We start from the raw sequence: 21,075 nt of genomic DNA, 5'->3' as shown, positions 1-21,075 counted from the left end.
CTGAGGCGGCAGCGAAATCTCAATGGCAAAGTGTCTCCCGAGAAGGAATCGGGCCCTCGCCAGATCCTGCGGAGCCTGGTCCGACTGTCCGTGGCTGCCTTCGCAGAGCGGAACCCCATGGAGGAGCTCACTGTGGACTCTCCTCCTGTCCAGGTACCTGGGTCACGGGCAGCTCTCTCTTTGGTCACCCCGGGCCACCAGCAGCAGCACCAGACACCCCCATCGCCCTCACAGTCCGCACATTTGCTCCTTTGGCTCACCTGGCACGTGATGATACTTTGGGAGCAATGGCTCAGGGACAGCTCTGGGATCAGCTGAACTCAGCTGTGTGATCCTGGGCAAATTACTTCCTGTCTCTGAGCCTTAGTTTCCTTATCTGTAAAATAGGAGTGCTGGTGAGAATATCTGCTGCATACAGTTGTCCTGAGGACTTGATCAGTTAATCCCTATAAAGCATTCATGGTGCCTGGCAAAAGCAGACACAGCGCAAAGGTAGTGATGAAGAGTGTGAGCTTTGGGGCCAGGTGTGGTGGCTCACACTTGTAATCCCAGCACCTTGGGAGGCCAAGGTGAGAGGATCGCCTGAGGCCAGAGTTCAAGACCAGCCTGGGCAACATAGTGAGACCCCATCCCTAAAAATTTTTTTTAAATGTTAGCTGAGTGTGGTGGTGCTCGCCACCAGGTTATTAGGGAGACTGAGGTGGGAAGATGGCTTGAGCTCAGGAGTTTGAGGTTGTAGTGAGCTATGACTGCGCCACTGCACTCCAGTCTGGGTGACAAGGTGATACCCTGTCTCTAAAAATAAAACAAAAATATAGAGAGTATAAGCTTTGGAGCAAGATTGCCTGGGTTCAGACCCTGGCTCTACCTCTTTCTTGCTGTGAATCTCAGGAAAGTCACTCAACTTCTCTGTTGAAGATGTCCGTGTTAGCAGCACTCATCTCCTAAGTTTGCTTGCAGATGAAATGATGAAGGCACCTAGTGCCTGTAGAATGATGTCTGGCATGCAGTTGGCACTCAGCAAATGATCACTATGACTTCTGCAAAGTACTTCTCCATCTCTGTTCTCATGTGCCCTTATCTCACCGGGGTAACCGCCCTATGAAGTAAGCCAGTGTGGGCATCAGTCTTCCAGGTTTAGAGGATGCACTTGGCTTGCCTGAGATCCCAGAGCTTTCTGACTGGGCCTGCAGGGAGGGACAATGGAAACAATCTTGGAAACGTGGCAGTAGGCAGACGCAGGTTCACATTTCAACACAGCCACTTAGGGGCTGGGCAACCTCATGCAAAGTCTTTAACATCTGCACCTCACTGTCCTCATCAGTATAACAGGAATTATGAGGCGGAACTTACCTGCATCTCCCTCCCGGAAGGGTGAAGACTAGACGGAACCATGAATGGCACAATATCTAGTGACCCAGGATTAACTAGACACAAACGCGGCATCTTCTTCAGGGATGGTGCCTGATCTCAGACTCATATCTGCTCCTCTGAGCCTCAGACATTTTCACAACGCCAGGCGGCCCCTCCAAGGCACACTTCTACTTGGCCAGGCCCTCAGCTCAAGTTTCCCTGAAGCGAGGACGCAGCTTCCTCCCCTCACCCCCTTCTCAGGAAGCCACCTGGAGCTAGCCCAGCTGTTCTCTTAGGAATCTTGCCCGGGGCTCCATGCAGACTCCGAGGTTACCCATCCATCCATCCATCCATCCATCCTCCTTCCCTCCATCCATCCATTAAGTGCTTTTTGGATGACCTCTTTGTGACGAACACTGTGCTGGCTGCTAGTGGACAGGACAGCAGAGCGAAGGCATAATGGGTGACTCTGCCAGGGTGATGGAAATAAAGGTGCCCATTTGAGGTCAACTAGAGGGTGGGAGGCAGCTTGCCCAATGCTCATATCTTTCCAGCAGCACAGTGGAGTCAGATGTGAGTTCTAATTCCAGCCCTGCCACTAATTGCTGTGTAGTCCCTGAGAGCCTCGGGTTCCACCTCTGCAAAATGGACACAAGGGTGTCTCTTCCCTTGGGCTGTTGTAAAGATGAAATGAGATTATATACCATAGGACAAGTATTAAGTGCTTGTCATGGGCTCTGTTAATAAGTGATTTATATACTCTGGCTCATTTAATCCTGGTTTAATGACTTGGGTGTCATTATTATTCACTTTTTTACTACTGAGGAAACTGGGGCTCAGAATGCTTAAGTACTTCCTCAAAGTCACTCCAGTGGGAATGAGGGCAGGGGCAGATTTAGGATTTGAGCCTGAGTCTGACCGACTGCAGTGTCTGGGCTCTAGCTGTGAAGTGACCCTCAATGACAGCACTCAACACTGTGGGGAGTCATGACATGAAAAGTCAGCTGTCACTCGGGCAAAGCCTGGCAGGTGCCTTAGGAGGGCTTCTGGGCCTGGACTGGGAGGGGGCATCTGCCCTGAGGCAGGCAGCAGGACCCTGACCCTCCCAAGTCACAGCAAAACCCCAGTCCTGGTCACTTCCTCTCCCAATTCTCCTCTGAGGTTGGCACCTCCTGCCTTGAGCTGCATGGAGGGGCAGAGTGGGCCTCCCAAGCGGGGAAGAGGGGTGGGCCCAGGGGGTGGAAGCAGTATTTCTGGGAGTAACAGCTCAAACTCCTTGTATCTGCAGAGGATTTTTAATTTTTTCAGCCATCTCCTCCTGACAGCGCTGTGAAGAAGGCTGGGTGGATATTTCTGGCCCTGCTTTACAGATGTGGAAACTGAGGTCTGAGGAGTTCTAGAAACCTGCCTGACACTTCACAAGAAGCTATAAATTACCTGGAACTAGAACGCAGACTCCCAAGACTTGGCCTATAGGGTCTGGCTCTGACATCCCGCCCACTCCTAGTTTTTCCCCAGCCTTTCTGAAATTCCACCCTCTCTCCAGCCTTTCAGCTTGCAGTAGTTCTGCCTGCAACCCTTCAGCCCAGCCTGGACCCTCCCTCTTTCCACTTGCCAAACTTCTATGGAGTCTTTGGGTCTCAGCAGGTATGCCTGGCGTGTAGTACGAGCCCAATAGACATGTGCTGAAATAAATGAACAAACCACCCCAGCATCGCCCCCTGCTCCCTCCCGGCTCCAAATGGGACAGGGGCCTCTTCTGCTCCCACAGACCTCACCCTTTCCCAAAGCCCAGAGGCAAGCCCCGTCGTAAGCACCCTTCCCTGACTTCCAGCCAGACCCCGAGACCCCTGACGGCACAGCTGGGCTTCCTTCTCATCCTTGTTCCCTCAGCAGCCGCCCTGCCTGGCTTAGTAAGTTCTTGTTGAATGGATGGAAGGATGACTAAATGACCCCGTTTTGCCTTCTTCACAATACAGTCTCACATCTGGCGTATAAAAATTGGCTGAATGTTTGAACACTGCTAAGAGGGGAAAATAACTCTGTAAGACAATCCTTATCAAAGTAATAACAAACTCATGGTCAGGAAGTGCCTTTCTCACCCCCATCACCCAGAGCCCCATTAGGCACAGGTCAATTGAGGGAATGATCGTGAGGGGACGGGACCAGAGGGTCCCGGTGCTCCCTCTCAGATGCCCAGGTCCTGGGAAGACACGGCAAAGCATGGGACCTGCCTGTCCAGGTCCCTGTCTCCATCACCGGGCACCCTCCCCCATCTGATCACACAAACATCTGAAGCCAGAGGAAAGACTATAAAAAGCAAGCACCGGCATTGAGGGAAACATCCGGCGAGGAAGTGTGCTGGGTCGGAATTGTGTGGAGTCAACAGATTTTTCCTGTCTTGTAGCAAATCTCCCAGCTGCTGTCCTTGCTGCATCAGGGCCAATTCCAACCCAAACCGAACCACCGAGGAAATAAGTACTTGGCCAAGCCAGGCGGCAGCAGGTAAGCAGCACACAGCCCCCACAGGCATCTCAAGGCCCCGCCAGCCTCCCCTCGCCCCTGCAGCCTCTGTGGGATGAGAAAGGGTGGGCACATCCCAGACACCGGTTCCCTGGGTGGGTACAGCAGACTCCATCCATCCTCCCACCTTGGGAGGCCTCGTCCTGGGCGGCTGTATTTATGGAGCTTACGGAACCTAGAGAGTCACTCAGGAAATGACTTCATCCCTGAGGTCTATCTGTCCCCTGATTTCAGAGGTGCTGTAAATTGGCTTTAGATCTGTAACTTTCACCTTCTCTTGACCCGTAAACATAATACCAAGGAATAATATGAAAGCTTCCCACCAAGGACGTGGGTATGTGGGTGTGTCCCTTGGGGCAATCCTAGAATTGAGAGGACCTCGAGAGGACACCTAACCTAACTCCTTGCTACAGATGGGGAAACTGAGGCTCTAAGTAGTTTGATCCAACCCAGCTATGTGAACTTGAACAAGTCAGAAAATCTCTCAGGACCTGTTTCCCCATCTGTAAAATGGAAGTCATAGCACATCCCCTGTAACCACGAGGTAAGGATTTCATTCTAAGCCCACAGCCCAGTGCCTGGCACATGGTAGGTATCTTCACGATACCGAGTTCTTTCCCCTCGAAGTAATTTTGCTCAAGGTCATATAACAAATGGGTGGCAAAGCTGGGAGCAGCTCTCGGGGCTCCTGACTCCTGGATCAGTGCTCTTGCTCTGAAAACTTGTGCCTTCTTTTCTGCAAGGCTGGTGAGAGGTGGTGTAGAGCGGAGTCACACCCCAGAGTCGCATAGGCCTGGATTGAATTCTTGCTTTGTCATTCAATCTGTGGGAACCTTGGGCCAGCTGCAAAATCTTTCTGAGTCTCAGTCTGCTCATTTGTAAGATGGGATGATAAAAAAAGAACCCCTGACAAGTGTGAAAGGTTTGAATGAAACTGTGCACGTGCATGTACCTAGCATAGCATGAAACCTGACTCAGACTCATGGCTCAATAAGCATTGGTTGTCATTGTCACCCACACACTTGGCACCTCCACACTCATCTCTTCACAGCAGCAGAAATGGCTACAGAGAACAAAGCAAACAAACAGAAAGGAACTCCCAGGTCTCAAAGCCCCTCAGAGAGCCTTCCCACCTGCTGCCAGGGCTGTCCCCAGGTGGCTGTGGAGGGAGGGGCCAGGATGGAGACAGCAGCAGGAGGTGGGAGGTTCTGAGCAGCATTGGGCCCTCGGAAGCACCCTTCCCTGCCTTCCAGACAGACCCCGAGCCCCCTGAGGGCACAGCGGGGTCTCCCTCTCGTCCTTGCTCCCTAAGCAGCCACCCTGCCTGGCCCACCGTCCTCAGTACTGGTTGAAGGAATGGAAGGGTGAATAATGAATGACTAAATGACAGCATTTTCCCTTCGCTATAACACAGTGTCACATCTGATCCACAAAAATTCTCCATTGGCTGAGCTTGTCCTCCATGTGGTTTTGCTCAGTCACTCATTCCACTAAGTACTTATTAAGCACCTACTGTGTGCCAGGCCCCGTTCTGAGCACTGGTGAGGGAGCAGGGACTGAAATAGGCAAAAATGCCTGCCTTGCTAGAGTTCCTGTGCTGATAGTTTGGTGGTTGACCGCATCAGCTCAGACGAAATTATTAAACTCCTCTGCGCCAGGCAATGCAACGGCATGGGAGGGCCAACAGGAGTGAGAATATCAATGAATTCATGTTCTCTTCTGTCTACTGAGGCTTTCAATGTGCCAGGCATCGAAAGCCTTTCAGTTGTGCTAGGCCCCTTCCTGTGACGGCTCATCTTGCCCTCTCAACGCCCTATGAGGTGGGTGCTATGTATTGTTCCCACTTTAAAGATGAGGAAACAGGCAAAACAGTAGGGCTGGGATCGCATACCCCAGGCTGGCCTGACTTAAAGGCTGGGCTGTGTATCCAGCTCCCTCTGAGGGCGAATGAATGCGGGCATAGTTGGGCATGAATGAGTGAATATCTGTGGGGATTTCCTCACCCGTGGACTGGCTGGTCCCCTTTGCAGGAGTACAGTCCCAGACACAGATGGCCCAAGTGCCAGGGATGGTGGCCAGGCAGAGCCAGAGCAGGAGGAAGAGTCCTTGGACCCCGAAGAGGATCTCTCTGTGAAGCGGCTGTTAGAAGAAGAGCTGTCGAGCCTACTGGACCCCCACACAGGTAGGGACACCCTCGGATCATCCTGACCCTGCTTCTGCCTCATGGTGCCTTCATGTGCCAGGGCTTCAGGGATCTACTTCAACCCACCGCAGGGAAATAGCCACTCTGTTTCTGGAGAGGAGCAGCAGCAACTCTGTACTCCCCTGCAGCCTCAGAAAGTATATGTTGAAAGGCCAAGATCGACTTTGATTATTAATTGTAAAATCACTGTAAGAATAGTGAACAATGACTGAATTCTTGGTGTGTGCTGGGCACCGGAGAGGCATCGTATATGTACTATCTCATTTAAGCCTCCAACCAGTCCTCTGATACTTTTAGCTTCAATTTACAGATGAGCAAACTCAGGCTCAAAAAGGTAAAGTAGCCTGCCCAGAGTCACCCAGCTCACCTGCAATTGAAGGGGGCCAAAACCTAGGCCAGCCTGTCCTCAGGAGACTTCCCCTTAATGCTTGAGCTACTTATTTGTATGTCCTTGGTGTTTTCAAATATCCTTCCACTCTTTAATGTACTAACACTTGTAACGGAAGCAAAAATAATTTTTTGTAGATAAGCAATGAGTTATTATTGTTATGATTATTATTTTTTGAGTTGGAGTCTCATTCTGTCGTCCAGGCTGGAAAGCAGTGGCATGGTCAGGGCCACTGCAGCCTCGACCTGCTGGTTTCAGGCAGTCCTTCTGCCTCAGTCTTCCAAGTGGCAGGAACTACAGGCACGTGCCACCATATCCGGCTAATATTTTGATTTATTGTAGACGAGGTCTTGCCAAGTTGCTCAGGCTGGTCTCAAATCCCTGGTCTCAGGCCATCCTCTTGCTTCCACCTCCCAAAGTGCTGGAATTACAGGCATGAACCACCGTGCCTGGCCGAAACAATGAGTTTTGGCAATCAATACAAAAGGCAAACTTGAATTCGGGAATCTGCTAGCTGCCCCCACACCTGCTGTGGACATTGGTCGGCCTCCGCTAGGCAACACTCCATGTGTCTGACCATCCCCACACTGTGGACTTCTGCTTCTGTAGTTAACGTTCGATTTCTCTTGTGCTCCACTGGACTGCTAACATGCTGAAGGCACAGCAGGGACTTCCCTTTCTTTGGTTTAAAAAGTACTGCTAACATTTACTGAGCACTTTCTATGTGTTCTAAGTACCTCATGAGAAAGAGAGAGGCTATTCGTGCACCCCATTTCATAGAGAAAAAACGTGATGGTTGGGGCATTTAATGATTTGCCCAAGGTTGTGTAGCTATGGTTGTTAACACAGACAGCATGGTTCCAAATTTTAGAACTGTTGTTCAATATGGTAGTCACTAGCCACACATGGCTGTTTAAACATAAATGAATTAAAATTTTAAAAAATGAAATATTCAGTTCCTCGGTCATGACAGCCACATTCTAAGTGCTCAGCAGTGGCATGTGGATAGGGGAAACAGCTTTGGGTTCTATCTCTGTTGGCCAGCTTGGGCTAAAACCTTTGGTCCCCTTCCTACATAATCCTGTCTCCCCACAGAGGGTACTGACCCCACAGAGGGTGCTGTGGTGAGGAGCGGGGCATGAGAAGGAAGAGAGAAGAGCCTTTGCTGCCTACAGGCTGGACAGCCACAGGGCCACTAATGGGTGTGCCTGAGACTGGGGTCTGGCTGCATCAGATAAAAGCCCCACTTGGGAGGCCAATGCAGGAGCATCATTTGAGCCAGGAGTTTGAGAACAGCCTGGGCAACACAGTAAGACTTTGTCTCTACAAAAAATTTTTAAAAATTAGCTGGGTGTGGCAGTGCACACCTGTAGTCTCAACTGCTTGGGAGGCTGAGGCAGGAGGATTGCTTAAGCCCAGGAGGTTGAGATTGTGGTGAGCAGTGATTGGCCACTGCACCCCAGCCTGTGCAAAGAGTGAGACTCTGACTCAAAAAAAAAAAAAGGCCCCACCCGAGAGCAACAATCACGTTTTACTGGATTCATGAATTCACTGACTCTCACAACAGCCTGACAAGATGAACACGACTGTCTAACCACTTTGTGAGAAGAGAAGGCTTAGAAGTGAAGTTACTTTCCCATGGTCACACACACTGACCCTAAATAGCAGAGTTGGGAAACCAAGCCCAGCCTGGCTGGTGCCCACCAGCAACTGGAACTATTGAAGATGCTGAGCGACTTTTCCACAGCTTTTCAGCCATCCTCCCGTGCCCCAGTGATTTTCTCACCTCAAGCCTCCCCACTTCTGAAGCTCTCTGACCCTCATACAAAGAAAAGAACCAAGAGTTCCAACCAACTTTATTACCTCAGTGTCTCAGGGAACTAGAGTTTGCGTTTCTCAGGTGTTGAGGACTAATATTTATGTTCAATCATTCAATAAACATTCACTGAGTCCCAGGCATGGGGGTAGACCCCAGGATTCAGTAGGGCAGGGGCTCAACCCTGACTCACAGCCTGCATAGTTCAGAATTGAATACAAGACAGAGATTCATTTATCAATATAAAAAAATGACTCACTGTACTTTGGAATAACTTTTTCAAATTACAAAAGTAGTATTTGGTTAATGTAGAAAAATATAGATAAACAAAAAGTGAATAAATCACTTCTGCCCAGGGGTAATTTCAGTTAACACTTTGACATATCTCCTTTCAGTCTTTTCTTCCGTGCACAGATTTTAAAGTAACTCACCTTAGGCAAACATTAGATAAATGTTAAAGTGAATGTTGTGCCTTTTTTCAAAATTTAAGACACTGTTTCTTTCTCTCTTTTTTCTTTTGAGTTGGAGTCTCACTCTGTCACCCAGACTAGAGTGCAGTGGCCACTCCCGGGCACCGCAGCCTCGACCTGCTGGGCTCCGGCGATCCTTCCGCCTCAGCCTTCCAAGTAGCTGGAACTACAGCTGCGTGCTATCACGCCCAGCTAATTTTTTTGATTTATTGTAGAGATGAGGTCTCGCCAAGTTGCCCAGGCAGGTCTCGAACCTGCGGGCTCAGGCAATTCACTGACCTCAGCCTCCCAAAGCGCGGGATTACAGGCTGAGTTACTGAGCCCGGCAAGACACTGTTTCTTACCATAGGATTTACACTTTCCTATGGCGTGGTCTCTAGCCTCAGGTGTGGGACTAGTTTTTCGGACAGGATCTTCTATTGAAGGAGTGGGAAGTGTGACCGTGGCATTGGGGATCTAGGGGACAATTCTTTGAATTTCAAGCCACCAGGCTGACCTGGTCCTTTCCTGGGATGGCCCTCAGGTAGGCAGCCCCTTTCCAGCCCAATTCTAGGCCAAGGTTTTCTGCAGCTTGAGAGGTGAAGGTGTCAAGGAAAACTTGAAAGCAGGGGGCCAGGTGGTGACAGTGCAGATTTTAGCAGGCCTGGGAATTCCAGAGACCACAGGTGGGTACCTGGAGAACCCAGAGGGAGGAAGGGCCCCCTCCAAAGAGAGAGGGCAGGCGGTGCCATCACAGGTGGCTTCGAGGTCATCAGACCTGGGTCAAATCAGGGTTTGGTCACCTGGCGGATGTGTGACTAACTTCTTTGAGCTTCTTATGAGTTTTCCCATCCATAAAATGGGGATAATACCCTTGACCTTAAAGCTTTGTGTGGAAGTTACATGAAATAAATATGTGCACTGTTTGGCACATCATTACTTGATAAGGGGCCACTATTATTATAAATGCGGATGGGGGCCGGGCTCGGTGGCTCAGCCTGTAATCCCAGCACTTTGGGAGGCCGAGGCGAGGGAATTGCCTGAGCCCGCGGGTTCGAGACCAGCCTGGCAACTTGACGAGACCTCGTCCCTACAATAAATCAAAAATTAGCCGGGTGTGGTAGTGCGCACGTGTAATTCCGGCTACTTGGAAGGCTGAGGCAGATCGCTGGAGCCTAGCAGGTTGACGCTGGGGTGGTTGTGAGTGTGCCACTGCACGCCAGCCTGGGCAACGGAGTGAAACTCCAACTCAAAAAAGTTAAAAAAATAAATATGAATGGAAGGCAGTGCCCATCCAGCAACTCCAGCAGTGGCTGAGAAAAGGGATTTCCCTCTATCCTATCCTCAGCTTTGTGGTGCCCTGAGGGGAGAAGGCTCCCTGAGGTGTAAAAGTCCTGGCTGGAAGGTAGAAGACACTTAGACCCGAAACACACATCAAGCCAAGCTGGGACATTCTTCATGTCTACTTCTAGGCCTTCTCCTCCTCCTGCCTCTTATCCATGTGGCTCCCCCGGGGGCTCCAGTCAGCTGCCTTCCTGCCCAGGGAGCGACCCTGTCAGGGCCTCTTCCTTCCCGTTCCCCTCTGGCTACTCCGTCTGTCCCCCACCACTTCCCTTCCCTCCTTTGTCCACTGCCCTGGCCCTGCCTCACGGTGTCCCCTCCTCCCCTGCAGGCCTGGCCCTGGACCGTCTGAGCGCCCCAGACCCGGCCTGGATGGCCAGGCTGTCTTTGCCCCTCACCACCAACTACCGTGACAATGTGACCTCCCCGGATGCTGCTGCCTCAGAGGAGCCAAGGACCTTCCAGACATTCGGCAAGGAGGCGGGGCCGGAGCTGAGCCCAGCGGGCACTCGGCTGGCCAGCACCTTCCTCTCGGAGATGAGCTCACTGCTGGAGATGCTGCTGGAGCAGCGCACCGAGGTGCCAATGGAGGCTGCCTCTGAGGCTCTGAGGCGGCTCTCCGTATGTGGGAGGACCCTCAGTCTAGACCTGGCCGCCAGCAAGGCCTCAGGCACCATTGAGCAGGGAGGCCTCGGTGGAAAGAAGGGAACCGAGGGCACCAGTGGTGGTGATGGTGGCAGCAAGTGCCTGTGAACGCAGTTCGCATGCCTCTGGATCCAAGAACCAGGGGCCCTGGGAGATGTCGAGGCGCCCAGGTCCTGTGGATCTGGGGACATGAGCTGGTTTATTGGAACTCACTGGCCAGAGGTGGCCCGAGAAATTTAGGGTACCTGATGCTGCCCCCACAGAGGAGGCAGGGTCCCAGGACTGACAGCTGGCTGACCAAAGCAGCCCCTTGTAAGTGGTTCTAAGTTTTTTTGGAGGACAGGGACAGTTTGTGGCTAAGTGTTTGCTGGAAAAACACACGTAGAGCACAAGGGGTCAGTCCTCTGGTGGAACAGATGCCACAGAGTATCACAAGCAGGGAAGGATGGCCTTCCTGAACCCTAGGAGTGGGGGCTGAGTCCTGGGGGCACCAGCCAATGTTCTCTGATTTACTAATAAAGAAACAGCAATGGCTCATTCTGTTTGCACCTGTCAGTGGGGAGGAGGGAAGAGGACTAGAGTGAGGGTCCTTTGTCATCCAGTCCCTGGTAAGACAGTCAAGCTGGGGCTGGACAGGAGTGGGGCTCCTTGGTGCACAGTGACAGATTCGCAAATAATGAACATGCATGCTTTAGACCTGGCTCCTCTATCGCTGTGTTATCAAGTAATCTGCTTCCCAGCCAGAAAATTAGGGCTAAGAAAAGCATGACTATTTATAAAGCATTTACATGAGCCAGGCACTAGGCTTTACAATAGGATCTAACTTGATTTTCCAACAGTCCTGGAAGGGAGGTATTATTAACCCTTGACAGACAGGGATATGGGGCTGGGAGACATTGAGTGTCTTTCTTTCCCAAGATCAAGTAGGAAGCAGAAGCAGAACCAGGATTTGATTTGATCCCAGGCTGCTCCAACACCAACACCCGTGCCCTCCACCTTGACTCTAGACTGCCATCCATGGAAGGAAAACGAAAAGCCCCAGAGGTAGCTTTTGCCAGCAGTGGATTTGCCCAAGCTATCCTCAGGACACTGTTGAAACAGACATTTCCAAAGCCAGGGCAGCACATGTCTGCACTCCCAAGCACCGGGTGAAAGGAACTTGGGTCTGACCTGATGCAGGCCTTTTCCTTTCCCAGCGAGCAGCTCTTCAAGCACAGAAATCATCTTTCCCGACCCTATTTGCGGTAAACCTTCCTCTGTCATTGCAGGTTCGGGCCTGTGAACTCACGGCCCTGAGGACACTGTGTGAATCGGGTCTGTGAAATCGGCACTGACAGCAGCCAACCTTCCAGGGGAGGGGGGAGGGAGGAAACAGCAGATATTTTCCCAAGGCTCAGCCTTGTGATTTTTCTGGAAATTTCCAAGCAGTCATTCAGCTAGCTTCTGATAGTGTGGGCCTCTCCTGGACACTGAAGACGAAAGTCCCTCTCTGTACTCCTCCTTTTGTCCTTTCTTGGAGCTCAGAGCTGATGTCCACTGTCCACAGAAATGGGCCAATCATATCCCCCAATTAGGGATCATGAACATTGCACATACTTGGAATACACCATGGCTTCACTATTCTACCATTCCACTTTACAGATAAAAGTTACCTCTGATCACCTCACTCCAGGCCAGAGAGATCTCCTTACAAGACCTGTGAATTTCAAGCTGGTTCACAGAGCTCTTGGCTTCTGCAGGTCGGTGAAAGAGGCCGGGGAAACCAGGCAGGTAGAGCCTCCAGCCTGTTCGGCCAGTGCCTGCCACAAAGCAGCACTTGATGACTACTTGCCAAATGGATATATAAATGAATAAATGGGTCAATGAATGCTTCAGAGTCCCCTCTTCTCCATATTGGAGTTCTAGGTAAGACTTTAATAGGAAAAAAAATGGTTCCACTATGTAAAAAAAAAGTCTGAAACCACAGCACTGGAGTAGACAGTGCTGACACCCCACACCCATTACTAGTGATTTTCAGTTCAGAGCTGGTGTTGACACGGTACAGAGAGCTGGGTGCAGTGGCTCATGCCTGTAACCCCAGCACTTTGGGAGTCAGAGGTGAAAGGATTTCCTGAGCCCACGGGTTCGAGACCAGCCTGGGCAACTTGGCAAGACCTCGTCTCTACGATAAATCAAAAAATTAGCCAGGCGTGGTGGTGCATGCCTGTAGTTCCAGCTACTTGGAAGACTGAGTCATGCAGAAGGATCACTTGAGCCCAGCAGGTTTGAGGCTGTGGTTGCTGTGAGTGTGCCACTGCACTCCAGCCTGGGCAACAGAATGAGACTCCGACCCCCCCCAAAAAAGAAAGAAAAGGTACAGAGAAGCAGAGATGGGGGCAGGAGGTCATCTAAGGAAGCTGGAACCACAGCTGGCAACTGGGTCACTGGATACATGGGACCACTGCACCACTCCAGCACAAAAGCCTGTACACAAGGCAAAACTGTGTACAGGCATTTTTTTTTTTTGGCAGAAGATACACAGTTCTCATCAGATCCTCAAAGGAACATTTGACCTATAAAAGGTAATGCAGTGTTGCTCTATGATACTGTCTAAACCTCCACAGACATGGGCAATTGTAGTCACAAGGAGTCTGAATTTTATCTATTCCAACTCATTTTATAGGCAAAGACAGAAAGGAATGGCAGATGGCTTGCCCAAGGCCACCTGGCAGGTTTGGGGTAGAGCTAGGAATTGAATCTGGGACTTAGTATGGTGTTCTAATACATCAAGGGTTCTTAACCTGGAGTCCTCGGTTGGGCTTCAGGATATATGCACCTGCTGAACTGCATGTAAAATTGGGGGATATGCATTTTTGTCTATGGGAAGAGATGCCTTCATCAGATTCTCAAAGGGGTTTGGGACCTCAATAAGACTAAGGAACACTGCAGTCCTCTCAGCCATTCCTCAGCTCTGCCTTCCCCGCTGAACCCGAACTCTTGGGTAGAGTTGTTCCTGCTCTGAGGCGCCTGGACGCTGACGGGGTAAGGATGTGTGTGAGAGGGCTGTGCCCTTTCCTGCACCATGCATCACCTCCCAGCGCGCTGATACCAGCACTTTTCCTAGTGGCAGGTTGAGAGGGAGACAGTGTGTATGGTGACAGAACTGGATGTGCTGAACAGGACGGTTACAGAAACTTCTTGACATCAGCCAAGATGTCAAAGCTGAGACTCTGGACATGCTCAAAAGAGTTTCCACAGAGATGGGCTCCGTCCCCTGGGAGACCGAGGGAACAGGCAAGCCAGCGAGCACTCAGTTAAATGTCGTCTTAATTTGGAAAGCACAGAGGGATTTTTTTTTTTTAATCAATAGTCAGCCGTTCTCCAACACCAGGAATGCAATGCAGTGCTCACTCAGAGCCCCGGGGGCAGCCCAGAGATTGACAGCAGCCTCCCTGCCTGTCACCCAACTTCAGCTTGGCAGCTCACTGACCCTACCTCTCCTCTGGCTGAAACAAAAGTGAGACAGCCACTCCCCTTGGGACTCTGGAGAGAACCAAATGCCAAAAAAGGGAGGGCAGGAGGGGAGGAGGGAGCAGGACAGGCTCAGCTTGGCACACAGTGTGGACCTAGAAAGCAAGTCAGTGTTTCCCAGCCCCAGCTCCATCTTGGGTACAGTGTAAAGGGGAATGGGCGAGGTATCATCAAAAGCACTCATTGGACAACATTTGGTATTTATTAAGCAATGACTAAGTGCCAAAGAGAGAAAAGAAACAACAGCAGGTGGAGGGCGATATAGGATCAGTCATCCATTCAAATTATTTAAAGCACCTACTATGTGCTAGGTGGGCACTGGGTAGGAAGGAGTGGTGCATACAGTCACTCATTCATTGAATAAATACTGAACATCTACCAAGTGTCCTACACTGTATTCACATTGAAGATACAATGAACCAAACAGCCTTGTTCTCACTATAGTGTCGGGACTCCCTGACAACAGCATCTCTGGACAGGGAACTGAGGCAGTAAAGCTTTGCACAAGAGTCTCATTGCTCAGGGCGCAGAGCCCCAAACCTTGAGTCACTGGCATCCTGCCCCTGAAGATGAGTCATTAATAATGGAATTTTAATGGCAAAAGCACAGCAGAGCCCAGGTCTGCCAGTGAAGCCCATCCCCTGGGGCTGTATCAAGACTGCAGTGATTGAACAGCCAAGGAGTTTTGGTCCCTTGACAACACCTCCCTCAGGACTCATCCTCCTTTTCCACAGGAAAGTCCCTTCTTTTTTAAATTGGAGAGCTTAAAAATGTCATACCCCTTACCTTTGGCCCCCCCAAACTGAATCAGAATTTAACTCAGTAGTGCCCCAGGGGGAGGGAGAGCCACTCAGGGAACTGCATCCGGCCCTCACCCTAGGACTCCTAGGGTCCAACAATGGCCCACCTGAATTGCCCCCTTGGCCCAAGCATGACTGGGAAGAAGCAGCCATCAGAGAACTCAAGATGAAAATGACAAGGGAGGAGAGACAAGAAGAGGCTGGGAGTAGAACTCCCCAGGTCAGGCGGTGACTTACACAGAGGATCCTCAGGGAGGCTCAGAGGCAGTTTGGGGTAAGGGGTTGTGTGGGCTCTGTGCTCAACTCAGCTAGGGAAACACTGGGTTAACCAAGACCTTGACGGCAGGACTTCTTGGAACCTCGAATATGCTGATGTATATTGTGAATCTATAAAAAGGGGACGTCTGGTGCAGCATTTCCCAAACTTATTTAACCACAGATATCTTTTTTTTTTTTTGGCAGAGATCTTAGTGCACTGCATGGCTTAAAACCTTAAGCAGAGAATCCCTCTACCCTGCATAGGACATCACACCTAGTGCTGGGGACACTGGAACACAAAGACAAGGATCCTGCTCCCAAGAAGCACCATCTGTGGACGGCAGTCATGTGTGGGCAGCCCTGGAAAGAAAGCATGGGCAGGGGAGGCGCTGGAGCTACAGAAAGCTTGGGGGTCCCAGTGGTGAGGGAGGTGCTGGGATGGGACCACCTGGAGCTTGGGAAAGGTGGGGTGGGCAGCAGAGAGGGAACCGTGGACAACATCCTCCTCATCCTCCCATCTTTGAACTGGCCAAGCTGCTTGGTCTTTCCCATTCAAAAAGTCTCCAGGGGGTTTGCCCTCCGTCCCTCCCACCCCCACCCTCAACCACATCTATGCTATTGAACTTGGGCTAACATCCAGAAGCCAGGGAACAGCTATTCGCAAATTCAGTAATTGGACTCATTAGCGTTGACTCAGAAATCATTTTTTCCTAAGTCTCTCTCTTGGAGAAGCTTTTAAGACCTTTAAATTGGTTACTGGAGAGTTTCAAGATGAGAAAGAAGCCTCAGCTTTCAGCCCCCCTGCCCATCTCCCTGGCTCTCCCCATGCACTCAAGGGCTACAGTGGTGAGATAAGCCAGCATTTGTTTTATTAGACACTCAGACATTTCTGGCACACCTTTCTCAGATGAGGACCTTGAGATCTACACGCCTGCTCTAAGACTCCCAGTCCTCAATCCTCCGTGCACTCTCTCACATGGGTGAGATGACAATGCCTTCACATGGAACCACTGTGTGAATTGCTGGAAAAGAGCCCTGGCCAGGAGGCAGGAGGCCTGGGTCCCCATCCTGTCCTGTGACTCATAAAGCCACACAACCATGGGTATCTCTGCCTCTAAGGCCAAGTGAGCATCAAAGTCCTTTCCACAATGAAATTCCCTTGTGTCCGTCCTGTAAGGTGGGAAAGTGGATACCATTGCCTTTGATCAATCGTTACTGAGGACACAATATAGCGAGTCAGGTTGCTGCTACAAAGTGAAATGGCCTGGCAAGTGGCCAAGTCAGAACCCGGGTCTTCATACATTTTCTTCTTCTTTACTGTGCTAGGGCAGGTGTATAAGGTCTTGGGACAGGTGAGTAGATAACCGGCCTCTTCTTTGAGGTTCGAGTTGAGATAGCCTTCTCAGAACCCATGGGTTCCATCTTTAGGGCTGAAGTGAGAAGGTCTGAATAGTCAACCAGACACATCCAGGCACTGAGGCAAGAAACTCCTCCCCTCTAAACCAAAGGTAAAATGAAAATGATCATGAATACAACAGGGAGGACAAAGGCGGAGGTTGGAGCTGGTCTCAGGGACACCTGATTCAGTGTTTCCCAAGTGTCAGCCTTTCTCGGAACCTTCCCGTGATTTTGGCCACCTATCTGATCTGTGTTCCCCTCTATGCCATGTTTTTCCTTAAATTCATTGCATTACTTGTTTTTTAAGTTAGCTTTATCCTAGACATAATACCTGTAACACTACAGGTCAATGTTCCAATCATATTTTTATATTATATATTCAATATATAACTACTAAAACAAAAAAGTATTAATTTGAATATGACCCAAAATCCTCTTGTGAACCATCAGAGGTATACACCAGATGCTGGCAAACAATGGTATAGTTTAAGTGTGAGGAAACAGGAATGGGGAAGGAGAAGGTAAGTGATTTGCTCTAAAACAAAGGCCAGGGGGAGGACCAGGGTCTCTGAACCCTTCAGGACTTTTTTTGTAGGTCACTGAATGAATCCTCTTGGGGCACATACCAGAAATGACGGTGAATTCATCCAAAACTCATCTGTGAGGCTAACGAGGCTAAAGGTCAGTTGCTTATTAGCCATGTACTTGAAATTGCTTGGGAACCTGAGCTCCCACTGGAATTTCTACACAGAAAGGGTTACTGTCATTCTATTGCTGTCACCCAACCTACTGGCTCCCTGGCCCCTAAAAGGCACCAGTGACTGTGTTTTATCTCACCTTAGCCAAAACCCAGTCTCACGAGACTCCTTTCCAAGGGGTGGGGGTGTGGGGAGACAGCCCCGCTGGGGGCTCTGGGGCTGGCCCCAAGGTGCCCACTTCTGCAGAGGAGGCCAAGGTTCCCTGCGCTCGAGGCATGTGGGAGGTGTGAGGTTCCTGCCAGCAGGGTGTTCAGGCTGCAGAGGGAGGGGCTGGAGAAAGACTTCAGGCCTGTGACTGCCAAGTCGCTGGGCCCCCGGGCTACAAAAAGAGGTGAGAGTAACTCTTACTCATGATGTATTTTTGGACTGACACTTAAAGGGCTCAGTTCCCCATGGCATTGTTAACTCAGCACCAGAGACTTGTCAATGAGCATGGCTCTCAGAGACCCAGAAGGGCCATTCAGACACCCTTAGGACACAGTCTCACAAAATCATTGGAGCAGTCACCATTTATTCAATATCTACTGTGGGTCAAGTTGTGCTAAACCTTTTACAGCTGTCTCATTAAAAAAAATGTTAGGCTGGGCTCGGTGGCTCAGCCTGTAATCCCAGCACTTTGGGAGGCCAAGGTAAGTGAATTGCCTGAGCCCGCGGGTTCGAGACCCACCTGGGTAACTTGATGAGACCTCATCTCTACAATAAATCAAAAATTAGCTGGGTGTGGTAGCATGCACCTGTAGTTCCAGCTACTTGGAAGGCTGAGGCAGAAGGATCGCTAGAGCCCAGCAGGTCGAGGTTGCGGTGGCCGGGAGCGGCCACTGCACTCCAGTCTGGGTGACAGAGTAAGACTCCAACTCAAAAAAAAATTTTAAAAACTTATTTAGAGACAGAATCTCACTCTGTCATCTAGGCTGGAGTGCAGTGGCATGATCATGGCTCACTGCAGTCTTGAGCTTTTGGCTTCAAGCAATCCTCCCACTTCAGCCTCCCGAGTACCTGGGACTAAAAGCGCATGCCACCTCAATCAACTATTTTTTTTTTTTTAGAGACTGGATCTCGCTATGTTGCCCAGGCTGGTCTTGAACTTCTCACTTCAGGGGATTCTTCCACCTCAGCCTCCCAAAGTGCTGGAATTACAGGTGTGAGCCATTGTGCCCAGCCCCGTCATGCCATTTAATCCTCACAATAACCTGATGAGTTAGGTACTACTATTACCCTGTTTTTAGAGGTGAAGATACTGAGGCTTAAAGCCATGCAGTTCCAAATTCAGTAATGGGAGGGTAAAACTCAGGTCTGTCTGACTCCAAAAGCTGTGCTCTTAGCCACCACTGGGGCTGGAAAGGACATGGAGACCAGGGGCTGCTGCCACCCTATTCTCTCCCACAGGGTGTTGATCTCAAGAGTGGGACCCTGTTAGCTTTGACTTGAGTCTGTACCTGCTGCCTTCACGGAAAAGAGGGTCCTCAGCCTCTCCTGGGCAGGCTCGTTTCCCAGAGCTGCCGACTGCTGGTAACATCTCAAGGCCTCTCCCAGATTCCTCTGCACACCAAGACCCTTCTCATAGCAAATTCCCAAGTGGTACCTGCTCTGTAAGTCCTAAAGGAGAAAAATGGACGAAAAAACAGATGCACACACATGACTGAGAAAAGTGAAATACTAGGGCAGGAGGAAAACGAAGTCAGGCATGCCAGGGCTTCCTCTACGCAGGGTAATAGAGCGCTTATCCTCACAACCCAATAAGGCAGGTGCTAGCAGTGCCCCTACTTCACAGGTGAAGAAACTGAGGTACCAAGATACAAAGTAGTGTGGCTGAGGCTACACAGCTGTAAGTGGTGGGCTGTGACTAGAGCCCAGGCCATCTGGCCTGGCCACTCCATACAAGGGAGTGAAATGCTAGAGGCTCACAGCTCACCCAACACAGAGGAGATGGGATCCTTCCACCCAGGGAGAGTCCAGCCAGAGCAGGGTGGGAGCTTCTCCCACTGAGGTTGGCTGAAAGGATGCAGAAGTGAAAGCTACAGGAAACACTCAGCTATGGGAAACCTGGAAGTCAGGCTCCTATACTGCCTGAAAGAGCAAGGAGAGAGAGGTGGCAGATCGGTTTCCCAAGGTCTCAATGCTTTTCTGAATTTTCCTGAGGGAATGTAAAGCAGTATCACAGGGAAAATGTTTCTTGTTTTTGAAAGGCTAAGTCCTCGGCCGGGTTTGGTGGCTCAGCCTGTCATCCCAGCACTTTGGGAGGCTGAGGCGAGTGGATGGCCTGAGCCCGGGGGTTTGAGACCCAGCTGGCCAACTTGGCGAGACCTCGTCTCTACAATAAATCAAAAATTAGCCAGGTGCGGTAGTGCATACTTATAGTTCCGACTACTTGGAAGGCTGAGGCGGAAGGATTGCCGGAGCCTAGGAGGTCAAGGCTGCGGTGGCCGGGAGCGTGCCACTGCACTCCAGTCTAGGCAACAAAGTGAGACTCCAGCTTAAAAAAAAAAAAAAAGAAAATAATAAAATAAAAGGCTAAGCCCTTGGCCCACAGCTCTGGGTCCTCCGTCCTGCCACCGGGAGTCATGCTCCTCTGAAAGGCAGACTCGGGTAGGGTCTGGAAGTTCAGCTGTGGAGCCAGATGCCTGGGCTTCGATCTCGGCTCTGCCACTTACAGCTGCGTAACCTCAGCCACGTTACTCTACATCTTGGTGCCTCAGTCTCCTCACCTATAAAGTGGGAGCAATGACAGCACCCACTTTATTAGGTTGTTGTGCGCATTGAACACCATATGAAAAGTGCTTAGATTCTTGCCACTCTTACGATCACCCTCTTTAGTTGCTCATGCATATACTATCACATCCCTACATAGGGAACTGCTGTTTCCTCTTTTCTGGCCAGCACACTGATAACTTCACTGGGCTCTTGGGCATTAGAATACTTTTCCTTGTCCACTGGAACCTTTTCATCATATTCACCCTCCCAAAATAAAATAAAAAAACACTTGACTGCCAACCATGGTCCCATTTCTCTTCTACCCTCCACAGTTACATTCTGGACAGAGTTGTTTACACATTCTGCCCCCAACTCTATAGCACACAGGCCAAAGTCTCTTCAATAAATATGCTGGACTCCTGGCCCCAGGTCAGGTGACAACACAGCACTGGACACACAAACGGCCAAACACCACCCCTGCAAGGCTGCTCAGTACAAACCCAGAAAGACGCAATTCCCTGTGGGGTGGAAGAGTGTGAGGTCTGTGTCCCGGCACAGTGTCACACAATAGGTCACAGACATCCCATTGTGCACTTCTCATAGCATGCTGGTCAGATCCAAGCAGGCCAGAGTATCCAGGCTTGCCCAGACATGGAGGGCAGGTACACCCAACCCAAGGACGGATCTGCAGGGCTCTTCCAAGGCAAGGCAGGCACAGCGCGGGTACTGGTTGGTGATATTGGTGCCCCTTTGACAGCTACTAAAGATACTGTGGGAAAGCCGGGCTCGGTGGCTCAGCCTGTAATCCTGCGCCTTTGGGAGGCTGAGGTGAATGGATTGCCTGAGTCCGCGGGTTCAAGACCTGCCTGGGCAGCGAGACCTCATCTTTACAATAAATCAAAAAATTAGCCGGGCGTGGTAGCACGCGCCTGTAATTCCGGT

General features: G+C 50.6%; 2 protein-coding genes across 2 annotated transcripts in view; one reads left to right on the top strand and one right to left on the bottom strand.

The window, feature by feature from the left end:
- PCDH12 (protocadherin 12) overlaps window positions 1–10,826 on the top strand; it is a 14,978-nt gene extending 4,152 nt beyond the window's left edge. Inside the window, exons 2-5 of the mRNA XM_008067438.2 lie at window positions 6–153; window positions 3,761–3,858; window positions 5,907–6,058; window positions 10,405–10,826. Coding sequence (XP_008065629.1) covers window positions 6–153; window positions 3,761–3,858; window positions 5,907–6,058; window positions 10,405–10,826 — 820 coding nt within the window. The remainder of the gene's footprint in view (window positions 1–5; window positions 154–3,760; window positions 3,859–5,906; window positions 6,059–10,404) is intronic.
- A 5,307-nt stretch (window positions 10,827–16,133) lies between these two features.
- KIAA0141 (KIAA0141 ortholog) overlaps window positions 16,134–21,075 on the bottom strand; it is a 16,591-nt gene continuing 11,649 nt past the window's right edge. The window contains exons 11-13 of the mRNA XM_008067437.2: window positions 18,879–19,038; window positions 17,522–17,761; window positions 16,134–16,783 (exon numbers count right to left, since the gene is read on the bottom strand). Coding sequence (XP_008065628.1) covers window positions 17,523–17,761; window positions 18,879–19,038 — 399 coding nt within the window. The 3' untranslated portion in view covers window positions 16,134–16,783; window position 17,522. The remainder of the gene's footprint in view (window positions 16,784–17,521; window positions 17,762–18,878; window positions 19,039–21,075) is intronic.

This window comes from Carlito syrichta, unplaced genomic scaffold (genome assembly GCF_000164805.1).
Source record: "Carlito syrichta isolate Samal-C Ts95f unplaced genomic scaffold, Tarsius_syrichta-2.0.1 Scaffold309624, whole genome shotgun sequence".
Classification (NCBI taxonomy): domain Eukaryota; kingdom Metazoa; phylum Chordata; class Mammalia; order Primates; family Tarsiidae; genus Carlito; species Carlito syrichta.
Note: the sequence above shows the minus strand (reverse complement) of the source record. Positions and strands in the feature narration are given on the sequence as shown.